This window comes from Sciurus vulgaris, assembly GCF_902686455.1.
Source record: "Sciurus vulgaris genome assembly, chromosome: 1".
In the NCBI taxonomy this organism is placed as follows: domain Eukaryota; kingdom Metazoa; phylum Chordata; class Mammalia; order Rodentia; family Sciuridae; genus Sciurus; species Sciurus vulgaris.
This window is the reverse complement of record NC_136461.1, coordinates 4,404,787-4,425,216: the sequence shown is the minus strand read 5'-3', so window position 1 is coordinate 4,425,216 and position 20,430 is coordinate 4,404,787. Positions and strand designations below refer to the sequence as shown.

Sequence of the window (20,430 nt, the reverse complement as noted above, 5' to 3'; positions counted from 1 at the left end):
TCTTTCTCCCCGGCACTGGAAATACAAGTCAGGCCTAACCCCCAAGTACTGGTAACGAAATTTCTACTCTTAATATATTTTCTTCATTATCCAGAGCCCACATATTTATATTCATGATTAAAAATCCAAAGTATTTCCCTAGAAAATGAGTGGCTGCTACTTTTTTTAAAATAAGCTTGCAAAAATACATGGTTTATGTATAGTACTTGAAGATACAACTGAATAAAAAAGTCAAACAATTCTATACAAGGATTATAAGTCACTAAAATACTGAAAGATCTTAGAAAAGTCCATTTGAAATCGTTCTTTGGGATAGAACAGGATGGAGTAGGAGCCCCAAAGTCAGGCCACAGGGACTGGACTCCCTAGTCCCCCCTCTGCAGCTAGCTCCCTAATTCTGGAAATACTTCATAACCTCTCCAGGGCTCATATTTCTTCATCTATGAGACAAGATGATCAAATAACCTATATCACAGGACTGATTCAAGGATTCAATGTGATTATTCATGTAAAGGACTGAATAGTGCCTAGCACACAATATATGTTCAATAAATGTTGCTTCCACAATTTCTATTGTAGTCATCATCATTTCCTCTCTGGTCTTCAAAACCTTGGGAAGAGTACTTACGGTTGAGAAAGCATAATCTAAAATTGATCTGTTTTTAGGTACAACATTTAATTTATTCTGCAACTGTAAATAACATTCAAGAAGGACAGGAGATTTTATGTATTGCAATAGGTTAGGAAAGGTTAAAAATAGCTTAACTAGACCAAAGATCCCTCTCTTGTCAAAGTCTTCCTTTGGTGACTTTCAGCTGCACCAAACGTGCACATTGACCCCCACAATATTAATTCTTCATTAACCCCTTCTAATTCAAAAGTACAACACGGAATGGATTTGCTGAGTACACTAAAGCAGCTCAGAATTACAGAGTCTCCATGAAGAGCCTAGACAACAAATAATAGAATGAAAGTTCCTAGGCATTAATAAGCGTTTAACATGAAAGAAATTAAGTTCAGAAACAAGCACTATCAAGTGTGCTGTCTTAACCAAAGTATTTAACCCTGTTCTACCAACACTTCCTCTTCTCTAAATGGAAATATTACCCAAAATATTATTAAAAGACTTAGAAATAACTACAGAAAATACCCAGTCACTAGCAAAGGACGCGAGTTCAATAAATGGCAACATGTGAATGAGCCCATCTCACACCCTCTCCCACACACACATACATACATGCGCAGGCACACGCACAAGTATAAAAGCTGGTTTCTTATATAGCCACAAATATTTCAACCCAAATCTGAGTACAGGAATTCCTTAAAAGTATAAGAGGAGTCACTTTATGCCCAGGATTTCAACCACACACACCCAGCAGAGAGTGGGGGGATGAAAGACACGGGAAACCAAGAAAGATGACAGCTGCCATTTTTCACAGGCAGCTCTGACCGCCAGTCTTACTTGTCAAGCATGCTGTGCAGAGTGAGATGGAAAACACAACTCGACCATGCACTGAACTGCTCTCAGGCCCACATACCTCTCCCAGCAAGAGTCCCCTGTCCTAGGAAGTGTGATCTGAAGAACTGCAGTTTTTAAACAACACAGTTTCTAAACACAAGCTGACTACTTCACTTGGCCTTCAACCAAAATGCAGCATCTATTTCAACGTTAGAAGGGAACGGGCTCCTAATAGCGGTGGTGCAGCTGTCCTTCACATCATGAGGGAGTCCAGGAGCTTCACGGCAATGATGACTAAACAGGATATACCTGCACCTACAACCACAAAGCCCCAGTGAGAGGCAAGTTCAAGGAACTTGGTTTTCTTCAGATTTTAGTGGGGATATAAGGATGGCAGGCTGAAGAACGTGGGCAACTGTCAATACCCCACAAGACCAAAGAAGTAAAATGTTTTAGGAACTACAGTAATTGTGGTGTTCCTTCTAATATCCAAGCCAGTTTACTGCCACATAACACCCTGAGAATTAACACCCCCTAACATAAGTCTTCCACTGTCATACTTAATATTCCTCTATTTTTCCTAAAGTCAAGAAATTAACAGGAAAAACACACCAAGGTTTTTTACCTTTCAATTCCGTTCTCTCCTAAGAGTTTTAGCCAGTATTGAGCTAATAAACTACTGCAGCAACAAGCAATCACAAGGGCCAAGGGCACTATGTGACTGCCTCTCTGCTGTACTATCTCCTGCTGCCACCACCCTTGGGAATACACGTTCTTTGACTGTGCTTCTGCAGCAGCATTCACCTACCAAAGAGAATCACCTTTTCCCATCTACCCCCAATTTCACCTTCCACCAGTCAGCAAGAGGGATGCATTTCCTCTCTGGAACTTGGACTATAGCAACTCCTTGTACAAATATTCAGAAGATATACAGAAGGACTTCTCATTTTCTTTTAATTGTGTCCTCTATAAAAGGTCTTTACAAGTGTTTTACATCATACCTAATACATTAGTAAACTGGAACATGTCAATAATTTACAGGTAAATGTCTGAAAGAAGAGTACACTGCTCAGAAGTTCAAAGAAAGTTTCGAACCTACTGATCTAAATAATCTACCAACTAAATTTCTGACCCTGCTACACCCACTTTTATAAGACTCTTAAGGCCACCAATTTTAATCATTAGGTAATTTCTAGTTTAAATATAATATTAAATCATAATTACATTGCCAATTTGAATGAAATATAACATTGAATAATACATACCTAACTTAGATCAACAGCAACTTAACAAGACCCTGTCTCAAACGAAACATTTTTAAAGTGTCTGGGGATGTAGCTCAGTAGTATTACCCTTAGGTTCAAACACCAGTGCCAAAAAAGGAAAAACAGAGAATGAGAGAGAGCGAAAGAAAAGACCATACCAATTTTAAGTTTTTTTTACTTAAAACTGGAATAATATATAATAATATTGTATCAATATATGTTTCAGAGAATACTAAGAAACATACTGAATTTTTAAATAATTCATAACCTAGTACAGAGTTAGTGAGTGGCTTCCAAAATACACCATATTGCTGATAAGAGTTACAACACATGATTAAGATTAATTGTCAGCATACTTACTTTATTTTCATATCTAAAACGTTTGAAATAGTTAATAAGTAACTGGTTAAAACCACAGGCCTTTAAACTAGGTTAATGTTTGTCAAAACAAACATATTCTACCAAAGAAAAATACTATTTATGCAAATAATCAAAAATGTATATACCTTAAGAGAGAGCTAAAATAGTTTAGACAAGGGAATAATACGAGTATTTAAACCTGTAACTTTCATCCCTGGAACCTCCCATAACTTGAAATAAAAGCAGCGAGTCAAGAACTGGCACAAACAGAATCTTTCAAAAATCAAGGCTTAGCAGACAGCACTGTTTTCTTCTTGGGCCCTGGCAAACCTGAGTGCCAATCAAGGTAAGAATGCTACCTTTAACCTAACTTGGAAGTAAATGTTGAGCCAGCAACACCAAAGATTTAGACCAACGGATTTAGAACATTCATATTGCCATTCAGCAAAACAGTAACCTCAGCATTAGAACTACAGGAATATAATTCTCAAAATATGCATACCACACAAAATGAATATTACCTTAAACTGAAATGGACACACACACCCAATTCTTATCACCACACTAATGGCTATAACCCTGGACAAAAGTATTCAGATTTTGAAGTTTAAAAAGATGACAAAGCAACACACTAATACTAGGACTCCCAGATTAAAATTTACCAAAAGCAGAAACTTTGCCCAAGAAAATAAACTTTCATCAATCTGTCCTCCATCTGGATGCTACTACACACAGCCTCCATTCCCAGTAAAATTGCCCATCGTTCAGGTAAAGCCTTAAGGCTCCAAGCAAACTTTCTTCATCAGAGAAGGCTAAAGCTGCTTTGCTCAGAAGAAGCCTGTCGTTCACAATTTTAGCAAAACTTCGCATTGTCAAAACACCGTATTTTCTGTGAAACATTTATACTGCATATTTATTAATTTATGACAACGCAGTACTAATGCTTAACTGAAATGCAAGCAAGGTTAGGTACCAAATGAAAGACACCAAAAGGCAAGAAAATACAAACACAGAAATTCATGCTACCTTATTTAAGTCAGGGTACACATTTTACATGTTTCAACACAAGCCAAGCAGATCAAAGACAGCTCAAGACACAAATTGGTTTCTGTCAAATCCAGATTAAATATTCTTTTCATTGATAATTTCCTAGTTCAATATTTCAAATTTAAGATAATATAAAGTAGAGCTAGGCAAAAAGTTCATCCTTAAAATAATTATATCCTTAAAAACAGAAATTTATCTACCTCATTAGTGTTCCAACGGTGCCTCTCTTTTGGTAAACTTGAACATTTCGGCAGACATTCAAGCAGCTTTTTCGGTAAAAAGATTTTTACATGACTACTATTGCTGTTCCCATGATCATCTATAAAGAAGAAAACAATAAATTCAGAGAAAATAAGAGCAAAGCCTCCCATTAAGTAAACTGGCAAGGTCAGAAACAGCAGCTCAGCTTAGTGGCTATGAGACCAAGAGCAGCAGAGGGCCACTATTCCTCTTAGCAACACTCATCTACAACCTGATCAGATGGACAGCAGCAGGAAGCTGGCCACAAGATTCTAAAACAGGATGGAGCTTTGTTCCATCACAAGCAAGTGAATAGGGACTATCCCAGCAGCTGCCATAAACAGAATGTTACTTTTAATGTCTTTTCCCCCATGTTTCCATGAAACATCAAAACTGCAAAATGATTTAACCTGGCAAAACCCAGAAATCTTTTATTAACCACTTGAAAAAGTTTTAAAATTTTTAGGCAAGAAGAATTATAATAATATATGATTATTTTATTCATAAACTAATACTACTTCATCCCTTTGAATACAAATGAGATTCATCCATTCAAAACCAAATCTTATAAATACCAGGAAGTTAAATCTACAGCTAGCTACTAGTAATATAGAAGCTGGCCTTTCTTTCCTGAATTGAAAAATATCACTTTGATTAACTTGATTTACAAGTACGTATCTACAGAATATATTTCATCAAAATATAACTCTTCAAAATGAATTTTTAAAAATTAATTACTTTTAAACTAGATGGTAAATCTGACAATCTATCATCAGTCTACCTGATGCCTTCTAAAAGAGATACATAACATTTATTTCAGTCATTTATTTACATATCATCTATTATTTGACTCCTATAACACAGTCTCTGCCTGGCTCAAAACTCCTAAGCAGTTGTGGCATACTTAGGTCAAAGTTTCAAATTACCCACTCCAATTTTTCTTAGGCTAAATAAATTCCCCAATACACAACCAAAGGGTACAATGAATAACTAGGGTACTAAGGAGCAGCACATTGAAACATTAAGGACTGAACTTGCTCCAATAGGACAATTGTATCAACTTTTTCTGATATTAATAAGAAACAACAGAAACACTGAATTGAGTTAAAGAGACCAAGATTCTGGCCCAGTTCTGCTACTTTCTAATTGTGTGACCTTGGGTAAGTTACTTAATATTTTCAGTTTTCCCAAATCACTAATTAGAGATCTTCTAATTCTGCTTTAGGCACAATCCCTATAAAATTTACTATCATTCAATAACATGTCTTACAATTCAGCAGCCTTATATAAGTATATAAGCATTAGTTAATAATGTTAGATGTGAAATGCAATATACTTTTCTAGTTATTTATAGTAATTTTGTTTAGCACAGTCTATTCTTTTGAACATGTAACAACACGAAAGAATTTTAAAATATTTAAGTTCAGAAAACGCTCTCCAAATACTTCTCATCTGATTAACACATTCCTTTTCATGGAAAAGATCTTAAAAGGAAAATATTGGGCATAGAAATAAGTCTAAAAAATTTTACTACATCATATAGAATATTTTATAGGGATGAACTTAAGAGAGTTTTAGCGTACTAAATCTTTTTTGGTCCATGAACTACATAACCAGTTGAATTATAATGCCATCATATATTTCTATAACAGGATAAAAACTCAAAAAACTTAAAAACTGACTGTTTTTATCTAGAATCTAAAGTTTTAATTTAATAGCAAAATAAGATTAAACTTTCAAAAAGTCTTACTTAGAAATCAAAAGGAAACTGTTAACTAGGAGAAAGTTCATAGAAAGTTCTGTATTAATTACTCACTGTAAAACCTTTCTAATTTTATGTGCTTATGCATGCTCCCTGCACTTCATCCTCCAGAGGGAGGTACCATGGGCCATAAAACTTTAAAGCACAGAAGACCGAATCACAGGAGCCTTCACTTCCCTTCTCTCAGACCCAGAAGTGGTTTTATTCTCATTTCTAAAAAAAAAAAAAAAATCACCATGATGATGTATATGATTTTGAGAATAGAGATAAAATTCTAAAATCTATACTCAATTCAAATATTCAAGATTTACAGGGTACCTTTTGTGAAAACAGCACTGTGCTAGGTGCTTGACAGATGGGCTTACACTGCACTGCATGGGAACAGGCTTGTCTTTGAGAAAGCTAGCTGTCGAGAGTTCTGAACACCAGTGAGCAGATGATGTTCGTGATCGCAACCTGGTATCTGTTTTCTGTCCTTTTAGCCTCTGTAAGAAAACTACCTAGGTGTCCATGGTAAATAAAGTATGTGTGAGTGTGAGTGTGAGTGTGTGTGTTTTCTCAATAGCACAACTGGCTGTTACAGGAAAAGCCTCAGTCCTCCACTCTGATACCAAATCAGGCTGTGGTGATTTGGCCCAGAAGCTTTTAAGAAGACAAAGCAGAGTAGGCTGTGTAAGCGCCATCGCAACCAAGCTCCTACATAAAGCACTTACGGGATGTGTGACCAGGGCCTAAAAAGTAGGAAGATGATGACCAGCCCTCAGGTTGCCCTTAATCAGCTTCTAAACTGTACTGTTTTCAGAACTTCAGGTTCATGCTAGTGTAAACTGGATATTTTTAAGACTCATAACATTGGGTAAATTTTCCCACTGTGCATTATGAATATGATGATTTCTGTACTGGGGAAAAGAATGTAAGAACTCAAAAAGGCAAAAAAATGTTAAAACTTGTGCCTTAAATTTTTGGTGTTTCTGGGTAAAGTGTAATAAAGAGAAACTTTGCTTTTACACTGGCAAAGAACTATTCACATGGCAATACTGCATGAAAATGTGTTTTTAATTAAAAGCTACTGTGTAATGTTTTTAGAATAGCTATAAATGATTAAATAATTAAATACACATGCCAGTTTTTAAATTCTAATAACAGTATCTTAATAAAATTAAGGTATACACTGGTTTCAGCTGCATCTCAGTCTTCAATCAAAATAGTCAAACTCTGACCCTGCAAAATGGGAGTGTCAACCAAATATCGGTGAAACATTTCACTATTGTTATCTAACAAAATATGCATGTATGATATATGACTCTACAAAATAATATTCTAACCTACATCACAATAAAAACATAACCAGTGAAGCTCTTGAAATTGACAGATGATTTACTTGGCTGACAGCTATAATTCTAGAGAATGAACCATCCTTTCTAGTCAACCTTCAAATATTTTCCAAACGATAATTTTAGAAGCATACTATAATTTAACTAAATCTTTCTAAAATGTACCAAATGCTCATTCACTTAGTTAACAAGAAAAAAGTAGAACACTTGCTTTCAGTTTTGTTTCCAAAAACTGAGATTCACATTGCCAAATCCTTTATTTAAATCCAAAGAAATGTATTTGACATGTTCCTTGGGACAGGCTGTGACTTCTGCAAGATAAACTGTAACTACATTAACTCTAAACTAGAAATGATACATCCATTTTGATTCATAATTAATAAAAATTAAATAATTTGAGTTCTACAAAATGAAGACTGTTATTCAATCAAGTTGATAATGATTAATCTCTCAACCTCTAGACCAAACTGTTCAAAATAAGTTGGTATAACAGTGTATCCAATTGCTAAATCTTACTGGGAATATATTTGATCAACAACTTGGAGTGGTAAAATTAAAAGGAAGCGCTACAATTTTCTGTTTAGCTCTAATTATTATGTGCTGAGATTTAATGAGTAGGAGAGGAAATGATTCAGGAAAACATAAGCACATATTGTTAAATTCAAGTCAGCACAGCACTCACAGCAGCCAGCACTATCTTGACTAACCTCAGACCTTCAAAGCACTGTTCATCCAAAATAAATATTAATTATGCACTGACTATGTGCCAAGCATTGATCAGATTTTGCATTATTCTTTTCCAATGCAAGTCTCCAAAATGAATTAAGCCCAGTTATAATTACAGAAAATATTTTTAAAGGATAAAAAATAATAATTTTTTGAGTAGAAAAACATTAACTAGCTTAGGTATTTAACAACCTTTCTCCTCCTCCCTATTTTTGGATGGCCCAGAATTACCTTTATCCTGTCAATCATGTTACTAAATCCCTGGTCATGGTTTAGGTGGATTCATAACTCAGGTTTGATAAACTTCTATTTATCTGCATTTACATTTTCAATCTAAAAATATGTGAATGGGGCAGATAAAATACAGGCACAGAAGCCCTTCAATCCATGACTTCAATTTGGGTTTAAAGGTACCCTCTCCTGTTTTATTCCATCCAATTCCAACTTCAGCTACATGTGATCAAGTAAATCTATCTTCTGTTAATGATTGGGGGTAAGCATTTGTGGGACTCTAACACATCAGGCACCCAGAAAGCACTTTACATTGCACTCTCTCTGTTAATCCTCTGATAAAATAGAAAATTTTTATCACTCCCACTTTCAGATGAGGAACCTGAGGTTGAGATTAATTTGTCCAGGATCCACAGATACCAGTGGCTCAACTGGGATTCAAACATGACCTGTGGCTTCTCCCACAATGCCACACTATTCCTACTCGGTATCACTTGGTATTGGACTCTAGAATTGAAGAACTGTTCTATTAATATCCAACACCTGCAGAGTGCTTTGGCTTTTCTGTGTGATTAAATCCATTGCTTTGTGAATCCGCTCAGAAACTTTATGAGGAGAGTGTTCTCTCTGCGACCCCAGAAGGATTAAGTAACTCATCTAAGATCACACAGCAGTTAAAGGCAGAATCCAAGCCTTCTAAGTCCTGGTCAAAAGCTGATTTACTGCACTGACAGAGGAGTCACTCTCACTGCCAAGCCCACCCCTTCCTGTTAAGTCAAAAGCTTTTTCAAATCCTACCTTCTATAGGTGGCACGGTGTTGAGAACACAGTAGGTGCTAGTTCCGCAGAATACACTTTGGGAAACGCTCTAAGGAAACAGAAAATAAAATGTAAAACTAATCTTTGAAAAAGATATATTCTGGCTCTTCTGTGATATTCCTGACAAAGATGCAAAACCTGAATCTAATCATGAGGAAACATCAGACAAATCCAAAATGAACAACATTCCACAAAATGACTGGCCTGCAATCTTCAAGGTCAAGGAAGTCAAAAAAGGACTGAGAACTGTTCTGCATTAAAGAAGACTGAAGAGACAACAGAATCAGATACAACAGTATCAAGGTTCTGATTAAACTTTTTTTTTTTTTTTTTAAACAAAAGTCACTGCTGGGTCAACAGGCAAAACTGAAATAGGATTTGACGATAAGAGGGTAGAGATGTCTCAATATTAATTTCCCAATTTTGATTAGTGTATTGTTATGGAAGATAATGTCCTTGCTTTTAAGAAATATATAATAAAGTATTTGAGAGTGACAAAATATTAACAATTTATTCACAAATTTCAGGGAAAAGTTTTTTCCACTGTAGGCTTACGATGGCTGCAAAACTTAAGAGGTAGCCAGGTGCAGTGGTACATGCCTGTAATCCCAGCAACTCAGGAGGCTGAAGCAGGAGGATCTTAAGTTTGACACCAGTCTAGACAACTTAGCAAGGCCCTGTCTCGAAATAAAATAAAAATGGCTGGGGATGCAGTTCAGTGGCCAAGTGCTTGCCTAGCATGCATGAATCGCCAACACCACAAACAACAACTTAAGATTTGTGTGTAAAAAAGATCTCTGCTAGTGAACATTCATTATTTTTGTCTTATTTTTAAAAATAGGATACATATGTGCAGTACATAGAGTAAATTTTTACTAAGAACCAATGTCATATTCATTTTGCAGTCCGTCAATACCAACATTATCAACCATTTCCCAGCAGAATGCCCAACACCCAACTCATACAAAAGAATCTGAGTGCCAACCAGCAGTTGGACTGCACTTCGTGCAGTATGGAATCTGAGACAATCAGGAGGAAACCGGAAGACAGTGTCCCTGCTCTCAGGCTGCTTTAGTCAAATAAAATTAAAGTTTTCATATTAAAACCTACACAGGGGGGTAACTTTTAAAAAACTTTCTTTGGGTCTTGCCAGCCAATTACTCTCAGTCCTAATAACTTTTTTGTTTCGTTGTGGTATTAAGTAAAATTTTAGATTATACATCCTACATTATCAACTAACTACCCATCTGTATACTTTGAAAACCAAAGATGGTTTACAAGTTCAGCAACCAATCTTAACATTTCTTAATTAAATTATGAAGAGCTCAGTTCTACCACTTGCTAACTGTCCTTGGGAAAGTAAGTGAACTTCTCTATTCCCTCATTAAAAAAAGACGAGACCACTTCTCTCTGATCTACAGGACAGAAAGGAGAAAGAAATGGACTAATACATACCAAAGTACTTTAAATTCAAAAGAACCAAACAAATATAATATGTGATTGTTACTATGTTACTGAGGACAATCTTCAATAATCTTTACATTTTCTAAGAACTGAGGATTGCCTGAATTTTTTATGCCAAAAAGAATGGTAAAACCTGACTAAATTGATTTCCATGAATTTTTTTATTTTCTTCTCCCTTATATCCATGGTCAAATGCTTCAGAAGTCAAATTATTTTCAGGGTTCATATAATAAACCCTTCTCCAAAAAATGTCTTCTAGCTACCAGGATAACCATCAGCTTCTTAATTCTTTTCTACTTCTGGAAAATTCTTGTTCTAAGACTTTTAACCACCCCTCTCTATTTGACTTCATCAGCTGTGGCTATCTATGATAATATGTTCAGTAACAACACAGCAGAGTACGCCTATAATCTCAGCAGCTCAGGAGGCTGAGGCAGGAGAATCGGGAGTTCAAAGTCAGCCTCAGCAATTTAACAAGGCCTTAAGCAACTCAGACACCCTGTCTCTAAATATTTTTTAAAAGGGCTGGGGATGTGGCTCAGTGGTAAAGCACCCTTGAGTTCAATCCTTGGTAAATGGGGAAGCATCCAGAAGCAAGGATCCTCCCTCTGAACTATGGACTACCCTCAGAAAAGGGGACTGCAGCATGCAAAGAGGCTGATGGGACATCGGCAGAACCGGACTTCCTCCGACATCTGCCAGAATCTCCAACAGCCCACTGCAACACAAAGGCAACACTCTCATCTTCGTGCAGCTTCTAAACTGAAACTTGAAGTTGACGGTGCTAGGCCAAGATCTGTAATCCCACACCTGTATCCCAGTGACTCCAGAGGCTGAGGCAGGAGGGTTGCAAATTTGAGCAGCCTCAGCAACTTAGCAAGACCCTGTCTCAGAAAAAATATGAAAAGGACCGGGGATCTGGCTCAGTAGCTAAGTGAACCCAGGTTCAATCCCCAGTACCAAAAACAAAAGTTTAATGGTGTTTAAAAAAAAAAAACTCTTACTTTCCAGACAATATTTTCTGATTTCTTACTACCAAAAGCAGACAGCAAAAGATGAGCACTTTTCAAGACAGATGAGCACTTTTCAAGACACCTTATCCATGGTCCCAGTCAAAAGCTGAAACATGAGAGATTACACTCTATTTATGTATGATCTATCAAAATGTATAAATGCATTCTACTTTCATGCACAACTAATTAGAACAAATAAAATAAATGAAATTTTTAAAAAGTTATGCTCAGTGGGACACACTAATGAATGGCTTCACAAAAAAAAGGATTTTCACACCCAAATTCAAAGTCTGATGACAATTAGTGGTAAAATGTTTCAAATAACAAACAGGAAGAAGTAAGCATGAAAATAATACCTGAAACAGAAACATCATGAACAAAATTAAGCATGTTTTCTCCATAGCAGTGGTATAATATATAAAGTTCAACAGTTAATTTAACTAGAAAAGCAACTCACATAAGGTGAGAGTGAAACCTTATAAGTCACCCTAACCTCGAAACCTCCAGTCAAAGCACAAGAAAAGTGGAAAGGAAATGGCCACTTCTGAAGAGGCACTCCTGTGCCAGGCAGTGAGTGAGGGCCTTGCACAGGACCACATATTGAGCCGGCTATCACTGCCACTAGATGCCTATCTGCAACACTGTGGCAACTCAGCCACAGAGGGAGGAGGCAGCCCCAAGCATTTGCAGAGTTGGAGTGGTCCACCCTAGTTCCCTCACTGTGGAGAAGTCCAGGCAAACCAGCCTCCCAGGACAACAAGGCAGACTGGAAAGGCACAAGTTTTCAAGCCAGACAGATGAGGGTTCACACCTTCCCTCAGCTATGAAGTCCTGCTGCTCTACCCGGCCAACTCCTCCACTGGCCCAGGCACTGATCATCAGTAAGCCTATGGCCCCAAGGCTAGGCAGCCCTCTGCGCACCTCTAGGGCAGCCTGTGTTTCCCTCCTTACTGTTTTCCTCCTTCCATTTGGTCTGCAAATATAAAAGGAGCACCTGCCACATGCCAGACACTGTTCTGGGAGCTGGAATCCAGCAGTGAACACAACAGGCAAGGGGCCTGTCCTCCGAAGATGGATGTCAGAGGAACAAGGCAGACAGCAAGTCAGATACTTGCTGACAGGGATAAATGTTACAAAGGAAACGGAAGAGTGGTGTGCTACTATGAGAACTCTGTGGGACTTTTTTCGTTGTTCCTGAATGGTGGGGTAAAGGGAATGCTTGATTAGAGCATCAAAAAACCTGAATTCTATCAATAACCAAATCAACCATTCTCAACCTCAGCTGGTCATCAAGGGAGTTTTTTTTGTTTTGTTTTGTTTTGTTTGTTTGTTTTAAATTCTAATGCCCAGCAATCCTGACCAGTTAGGGCAGAATGTCTGGGGAGTGGACCCCCGCATTAATAGTTCCCAAATGATCCCAAGAAAACAGTTGTGTGGCTCTGGGCAACTATGACTTTCCTGGTTTTCTCAAGAGTCAAATGGGAGGTTGACTTGAGCAGGGCTTCTCCAACTTTATGTGCATGCAGGTCATCTGAGGATCCTGTTTAAATGTGGGTTCTGATTCACAGGTCTGTGTGGGGCCTGACAGTCTGTCTCTAAAAAGCCCCAGGTGATGCCGATGCCGTGATTCATGGCCACACCTTGAGTATCAGGAACCAGATGATCAACCTAAAAAATCAGGAATTAGATAAATGGTCTAAAAAAGATCCTTCCAGTCCTGACATTCCTCAACTGCATAATTCAATGAATACTCCATAAGTTAAAAAGTATTTCTGTCTGCTAATACAGACTATAATACAAAACTCCAGCAGAATATCCAAGCAAGATAATTTAAAAAAAAAAAAAAAATAGAAATAGTTACTCAATTAAGTATAGCACCCAGCATCTGCTAGAAGTACCCAAGGGGAGATATAGAACACTAAAAAATGTATTTCCTGCTTTCAGAAAGTACACTATCTAGTTGAGGAGACAAAAATGAAAGTGGGATAATGAAAAAATAATACATGGTATAATAAAGACTAAAATGAGGGGCAGATGGTGGTAGTGTGGAAATGAAGTTAACTATTAATATACCAAGGACAAACTTTGAGAGCACGGGTTACGTTTTACTCATTTTGTCTCCCTTCAGGTCAGGATGTTGCACTTAGGTGCTTTCGTTACATACGTGCATAGTTTTTGGATAATGGATTACTGAAACAAAATGCTATATGATAAGAAGTGATAACATACTTTGGAACAGAGGAAATAACATGATGAAAACTGTATTTACAGTTCCTTGAAATAAGGACTGAGGATGTTTAAGTCTCCACAGAGTACCTTTAAAGCTGAGGATCCACATAGCTTATTAAATCAAAGATAGAGCAAGTCCATACTGAGTGCAATAAACCACTGTACCAATTAGAAGTGATGCATTAAACATTTTTTGTCACTCACTCTATCCTGACTTAGATTGATTCATGAAATGCAGTCACTGCACATAGCATTACATATAAATAATCAAAGCAATGTGAAATCCTTCAGCCCTTTAGTAAACTCACCAGCCTTATGCAGTACACTAGGCATGGTGTCTACATTAGTCAGGCAGCCTAACTCTACAACAAACTGTATGATGGTGCAAATACCATAAATATTTATTTCTAGCTTATATGAAGTCCTAAACAGGTGTCCCCAGTCAGCAGATAGCTCTCCTCCAAGCAGTGGCTCTGGAACCTGAGCCACTAGGGGACTTCCTAGGTCTATGGGCTCCTCTGCACTGAGTTAGATGAGGAAAAAGCACAAACCTGTGCCCAAAGGCTCTGGGAGTAGGGCTGGAAGCAGCACACTTCTCTGCTCTCACGCCACTGAAGAGAATTTGGCCACAAAGCCACACCTAAAACACAAGGGAGGTTGGGAAATGCCCAGGAAAAGGAGGTAGGTTTCGGGAGCAGCTAGCAGTCTCTACCCAATGCCATCTGTAAACTGTCTCTTACTTACAGAAAAGTCACTCCTTCCAGAAATGTCATGCGCCAACCTACAACTCCACCTTAATTCCCAAAGCCATTCAGCATCTAGTTTTTCTTCTTGATAAATCTTTTTCTAACACACTCAAAATCAGACTATACCAAGGGCATCCTGAGAGATGTCTGGCTTGTTCATTCCAGTATCTCCCATACCTAATCTGGCATGTAACAGAAGCTCAAATGTTTGTTGAATTTATGAACAAAAGATATTTCCAAAAGTTCATGGAAAGGAAAAAGAGTAGCCCCATCTCCAGCCCTGGACTCTACCAAAGGCCTCCTTGTCTCCTTAGGCATTGCTCTCCCTCTACTAATACCACCTGAGCTCCCTCCTAGCTCTGGTACCCTAGAGGTACCCTGAACAATGGCTCTGAGGTGCTGAGCCTAAGGGCTCCTGCCACTGAGACAAGAGCAAATGACTCACAGCAAGACAGCAGTCAAGGAGTCTTGGTCCAGTCATGCTGTGGGGGGGGGGGGGGGGGGGGAGAAATATATATATATATATATATATGAACCAGATCACTTTGCTCATTCAAGAAATGAGGAAAAAGGACCAAAACTACTTTAGACCCAGTTAGGGAAACTGGAATGGGGGCTACATAATAGTGTTCACAGACCTAATGGCCAACACGCAACTTCTTGGCTACAGCACACACCTGCCAAATAAAACAGCACAAGATCTGTCATAAGACATGCTTTGGGGACACTTCATAAAACTAGGCTAATACTATCTAAGACAGGATAGCCAACAAGTAAATGCAAACAGTTTTATCCTTTTCCTGAATCACAAAAAGTCAACAGGAATATATATACGTAGTACAGTACAAAAATATTTTGTGCTCACATACTTTCTTTCCAAGAAGTTTAAAATATCCTCTAAGTTCTGCCGTACCATAACCACCTCACAACACTCCCGTGGGATAGAGTCAAAATGAAGGCAGACACACACATTAAAAGGATAAGGTCCAGTAGGTAGTGCTACCTCCTCCCGGGGTGGGTGAAATTAAAACTGGAACCTCTAAGAAACTGGGACCATTTCAGGCTCTCAAACTGAGTTCCACACCCAGAGTCCAGTTCAAAAGCAAACAAATAGCTAGAACAGACCATAGAGTACCTTCCGGTTTAAGCTCACAGGAACTAGTTCTAGAATACAGCAGCCTGATTTATGGTCTGAGAAATCAGATCAATTGATTCACTATTCCCAGAGATTCATGTAAAGTGTATTTAAAGTTATTTCAGAATTTTTTTAAAAAATCTTTCCAGATATGAATCACAATATCTTTAGAATTCTCATAAATTTAATTTGGTCAGGAAGCCAGAATACTCAACGGTCTGAAAATAATCAAAGGGCACTTAGTAAGTGTCCCCATTTACACAATTACACATATTTCAATACAACATATTCAGGGAAAAAAAATATGACTTAAAATTACTTTGTTTTAGCAGTACTTATTGTTACTAGTACTAATAATAATGACATTTTTAATTCCTCAGAAATAGAGAATAATCAAATATCAGCAGAATCAACCCAACAAATTAGGCCTCTTTCTATATTACGTAGACATAAAAGCATTTTCTTATATAAAATCTAATTTTCATTCTAAAAGGTAGGAGCAGACATTAAGCCTATTCCAGAAAAGGGGATGCCAGGGCACAGCTGGGGCACTTGGCCAGGGCAGCAGGCCAGGAAGGAACAGGGCTCCAGACCCAGCTCCCCACACTATCCAGGACTGTTTCTACAAGAACACAGCTCACTCCCTCAGAAGACAGGAATGCTCCTCCACAAAGCACCCAAAATTTAGGGCAGAGAAAGGAAATAGGCGGCTCTGACAGAAAGCCAAAGCAATGAACACATGGAGGAACAGCGTGCAGCGCACAGTAAGCTAAGCTGGGCGGTGGGCACCCTAAAGGCAAGAGGCTCAGGAACCGAGACTGCTGTGCAGGCCTGGCTGCTGGTCTTCTCTCAAGAAGATTTCCTGTACTTCCCAAATAGTTTCTGGTCCATGCATCAGACCACCCATTACCTATCACTTCTGCCCAAAACACTAGAACCTCATCAAAACTAGAGAGAACTGACACTGTTCCTTACAGCAGAGCAATGAGGTGTATGCCAAGAAGATGGCAGCGCGCTCCCCTGAATGGAACACAGATATGTGGGAGCCTCCCTCAGCCTGCACAGCCAGGACCAGGAAGGAAGCCAAGACACACTCCAAAGGCCAGAAGAGGTTGTCACAAAGTCCACGTACATCAGTTCACCCACTTTACAGAGAGAAGAGCTCCAACCCACATTCCTGGACTGGTTGCTACTAAACTGCTCACAATTGTAACAGGCTTAATTATCAGGCTGCCAAGCCCAGAGAAAAGAGGAAAGAAATCAGAAGGGGAAGAGAGCTAAAAATTGACACTTAGGCAAACGCAAAAGAATGACAAGGGACAGCAAGGAGAGACTTTCTATTTAAATTAAAAATGGACACAAGGACTTGAAAGGTGTTAGCAGTCTGGGACTATTTGTCATAAAAGCAAACACTCCACTCAAAAGGTCCTAAAAATATTAGAGTATTAACTAAAGCCCAATTCAATAACTTAACAGACAACACAATGAACCCAAGTTAACAAGGCAAATGTAAGTTAAATTTCATGTAAACTACCTGTCATACATGGGAGGGATACAGTTTAATATCCTTTATCTGCACGTCACTTTACATAAAATACTTCCATGTGGATCACCTCATTTCATCCTCAACAAAAGCAGGGCAGACACTTTGAAAGGCCAGGAACCTTCTGATGACTAATTCCACTTTAACAAGGTAAATGGGCTTATCAATGGCAGTTATAAGACACTATGTTATTTTGTCTAAAAGGAGAGAAGTCACAAAAAGGCATCTATGCCCCTTGTTTCGGGATGAAGGGAGAGGGGCAGAAGGCTCCCAGTGAAGGGTCAACCGCATGACAAGGTTTATCTTTCCCCTGAAACTTCACTTCCAGAACTACCCTCTTTGAGAACTCTTGTCCTTTCATATGCATCCTACAGAATCTCCATCTGAAGAACTGCCCTAATGCCTCCTGGTCCCATCATCCCTCCCGGTGAACAAACTTCATGATGTACCTGTCATGATCCCCACCCCATGAGGCTTCTGCCTCTGTGCAGTCCCTGCCTTGAGTGTAGCTAAGCCTGGTGACTTGCATCTCACCAGCACACGGAGCTACAGCAATACAAAGCCGTCACTTCTGTGACTGGGCAGCATAGATTGTGACTTCTAGCTTGCTAGCTGACTCTCCCTTGATGGCTCTAATGAGCAAGCAACCATGTGGGTGAGGTCCATGTGGCAGGAACTAAGGGTGGCCTCTGGCCGAGGCCTCAGTCCAAGAGCCCACAAGGCAGTGAATCCTTCCCCAGCGGAATCTTCCCATGACAGCAACTTTCAGAGGGAAAGGGAAGCCTGGTGCTGAGGCTCATGGAGTGTGAGGCTGCAGCCTTAGCCATAGCCTTCTGAAATAATAAAGGTGTATGACTTTAAGACACTTAAGTTTATGGTCATTTGTTACAGCACCAATGGGTAGTTAATACACACACACAGCTCACCAGGCCCCAGTCATTTTGTTTCTCAACCTGAACTTGATCAATCATTTCACTATCATTTCCACTAGTGATCTGCATATACCATCAAAATTCTTGAAAGAATCATCTATCCCATCTCTACACCTTTATTCTCTCAACTCACTGTCAAATTAACAAAACCAATTCCTTTCCCTTAGTCTTCAGTCTACTCGAACTCTTGGCAGCATTTCAACTAATCGCCTCCCTTCACCCCTGCACTCTGAATCCCCACCACTGTGGCCATTCTTTCTCAGCCTCTACTTATCCTCACCCTCTAGACACACTTGAATCTAAGAATCCACCACATTTCTGCCCTTAAGCCCCTTCTCTTCTCCCACAGTCATCTCACTCACTCCAAAGAGTTCTAATGCTTTTCAAATGAATGACTGATCCACTCATTCAAACAAAGGCTTTGTTATGGACACAGGGAACCAGCCATAAGCCAGAAAAACAAGGTCACTGCTTTCATGAAGTTTACTCCCATGAGGGCATGCTGGCACATCTGTCTGCCCCTCCAGATGGACCCACTGCCCTTTTCCACTCTGTACAGTGCCCAGGAGGCTGATCTCATGGACCTCAGAACCAGTGTTTCCTTGTCCTCTGAAAATATCCAAAGAAAAATGAGACAAGGTTGATAGGAATGACTCCCTAGTCCTTGACCCACATTTCCAAAGTCATGTTGTACATACACATTTTAAAGCTATCCAATTACATCTACAACAGAGCCGTCCAAAACATCTCTCCTGTATTCCCTCGTTCATGTTTGGCCTCGCCACACTCCCAGTTCTTGGGAGTTCAAGATCTAGGAGTCGCCATTCCTCAAGACCCACATTCAATCACTTACAAAATTGTGTTTGAGAAAGGAACAAACACACACACAATTCAGTCACACTAGTTCTTTCTTCAACCCAAAGCCACACACAATTCTTGGCAGGAGTGACTCTATCCCAATTCTAGTCCTTCCTCTTCCCTCTTTCATTCATTCAGCCAATATGCACTTACTAAGCCCAGGTACTCAAGTCTTTGACCTCTAGAAATGAATGCCTAACTGAGGGAGAAACAGAAGCAAGCACTTCCAGAAGGAACTAAAATATGCTACGATCAGGAAAACCAGAGTGCTCTGATGAAAAAGGAAGGGTGCCCAATCCCATGTGGGACAAAGTAAGGCCAAGGAGCATCAGCAAGAGCACATGTGAGCTTAGTACCTGTGTTCTAAAGGAAGGCCACCTTCTACATCAGGCAACAGCAGTGTGCAAGGCCTGCAACCATGAGGAAGCATGGACCCTGACAGAAGACACTGAAAAACTGAGCATGCTGTGTGTGTGGCCAAGTTGTATCTGTGTGTAATGCAGGAAGTTTAAGAGGCAAGCCGGTGGCCCAAGCAGCACTTTAAAGGAGAATCAACTTTATCCCATCAGTGCCACTCCTACTTAAAAAAAAATTCTGAAAGCCTCTCCCTGAACAGATGATAAGCAGCTCCTCAGATGGACTTCCTAGGCCTATACCTGAACCTACCTGCTCTTCCAGGTCTACCTTCCCAGAATGCCCTTTGAGTTCTAACCGCCCAAGTCCTTTCCTGGCATTCCCTTTGCTCCGTTTCCTCCTGGAATTTCTCCTCCCACCTGTCAACATTGCCAGGTTAAATTCCACGTCTTCCAGGAAATCTTCCCAGCTCTGAGTACCTCACACCAGCACGCTGAGCTGCCTCAGTCAGACACAGCCACGCCTGCCCCCACTTCTGCCCCACAGGCTTCTGGAGTAATTTAAGATATAATGAAGTGAATCCTGCCATCAATGACTAGGGGAAATGTTCAGAAAAATACTCGGTTTGCCAGTGCTACATTTCTAAGTAGCCAAACCTATAAGGTCACAAAGAAATAACTGTTTCTGAATTACCCAAAAATAACCAATTAAAAGCCCTAGATTTCTGCATTTTTTTATGTATTTCTAAATAAAAATAGTTATGTACTTTTTTTAAAATGCTTTTTAGTTGTTGATGGACCTTCATTTTATTTATTTATTCATTCATTTATTTATATGCAGTGCTGAGGATAGAACCCAGGGCGTCACTCATGCCAGCCAAGCAATCTTCCACTGAGCCACAACCCCAGCCCCC

At 39.2% G+C, this 20,430-nt stretch overlaps 1 protein-coding gene across 27 annotated transcripts in view; it reads right to left on the bottom strand.

Moving 5' to 3' along the window:
- CAMTA1 (calmodulin binding transcription activator 1) overlaps positions 1 to 20,430 on the bottom strand; it is a 764,551-nt gene that overhangs the window by 726,670 nt on the left and 17,451 nt on the right. For 22 of the 27 annotated variants that reach the window (XR_013759284.1, XR_013759285.1, XR_013759286.1 and 19 more), the window contains exons 2-3: positions 9,223 to 9,292; positions 4,332 to 4,450 (exon numbers count right to left, since the gene is read on the bottom strand). The exons of 1 other annotated variant lie outside the window; for it this stretch is intronic. Coding sequence is in view for 23 of the 26 variants with exons in the window: in XM_079111189.1 (XP_078967315.1) it covers positions 4,332 to 4,450; positions 9,223 to 9,292 (189 nt within the window). In the remaining 3 variants the exon portion in view is untranslated. 4 more of the 27 variants (XM_079111194.1, XM_079111192.1, XM_079111193.1 and 1 more) reach the window with 4 other exon arrangements.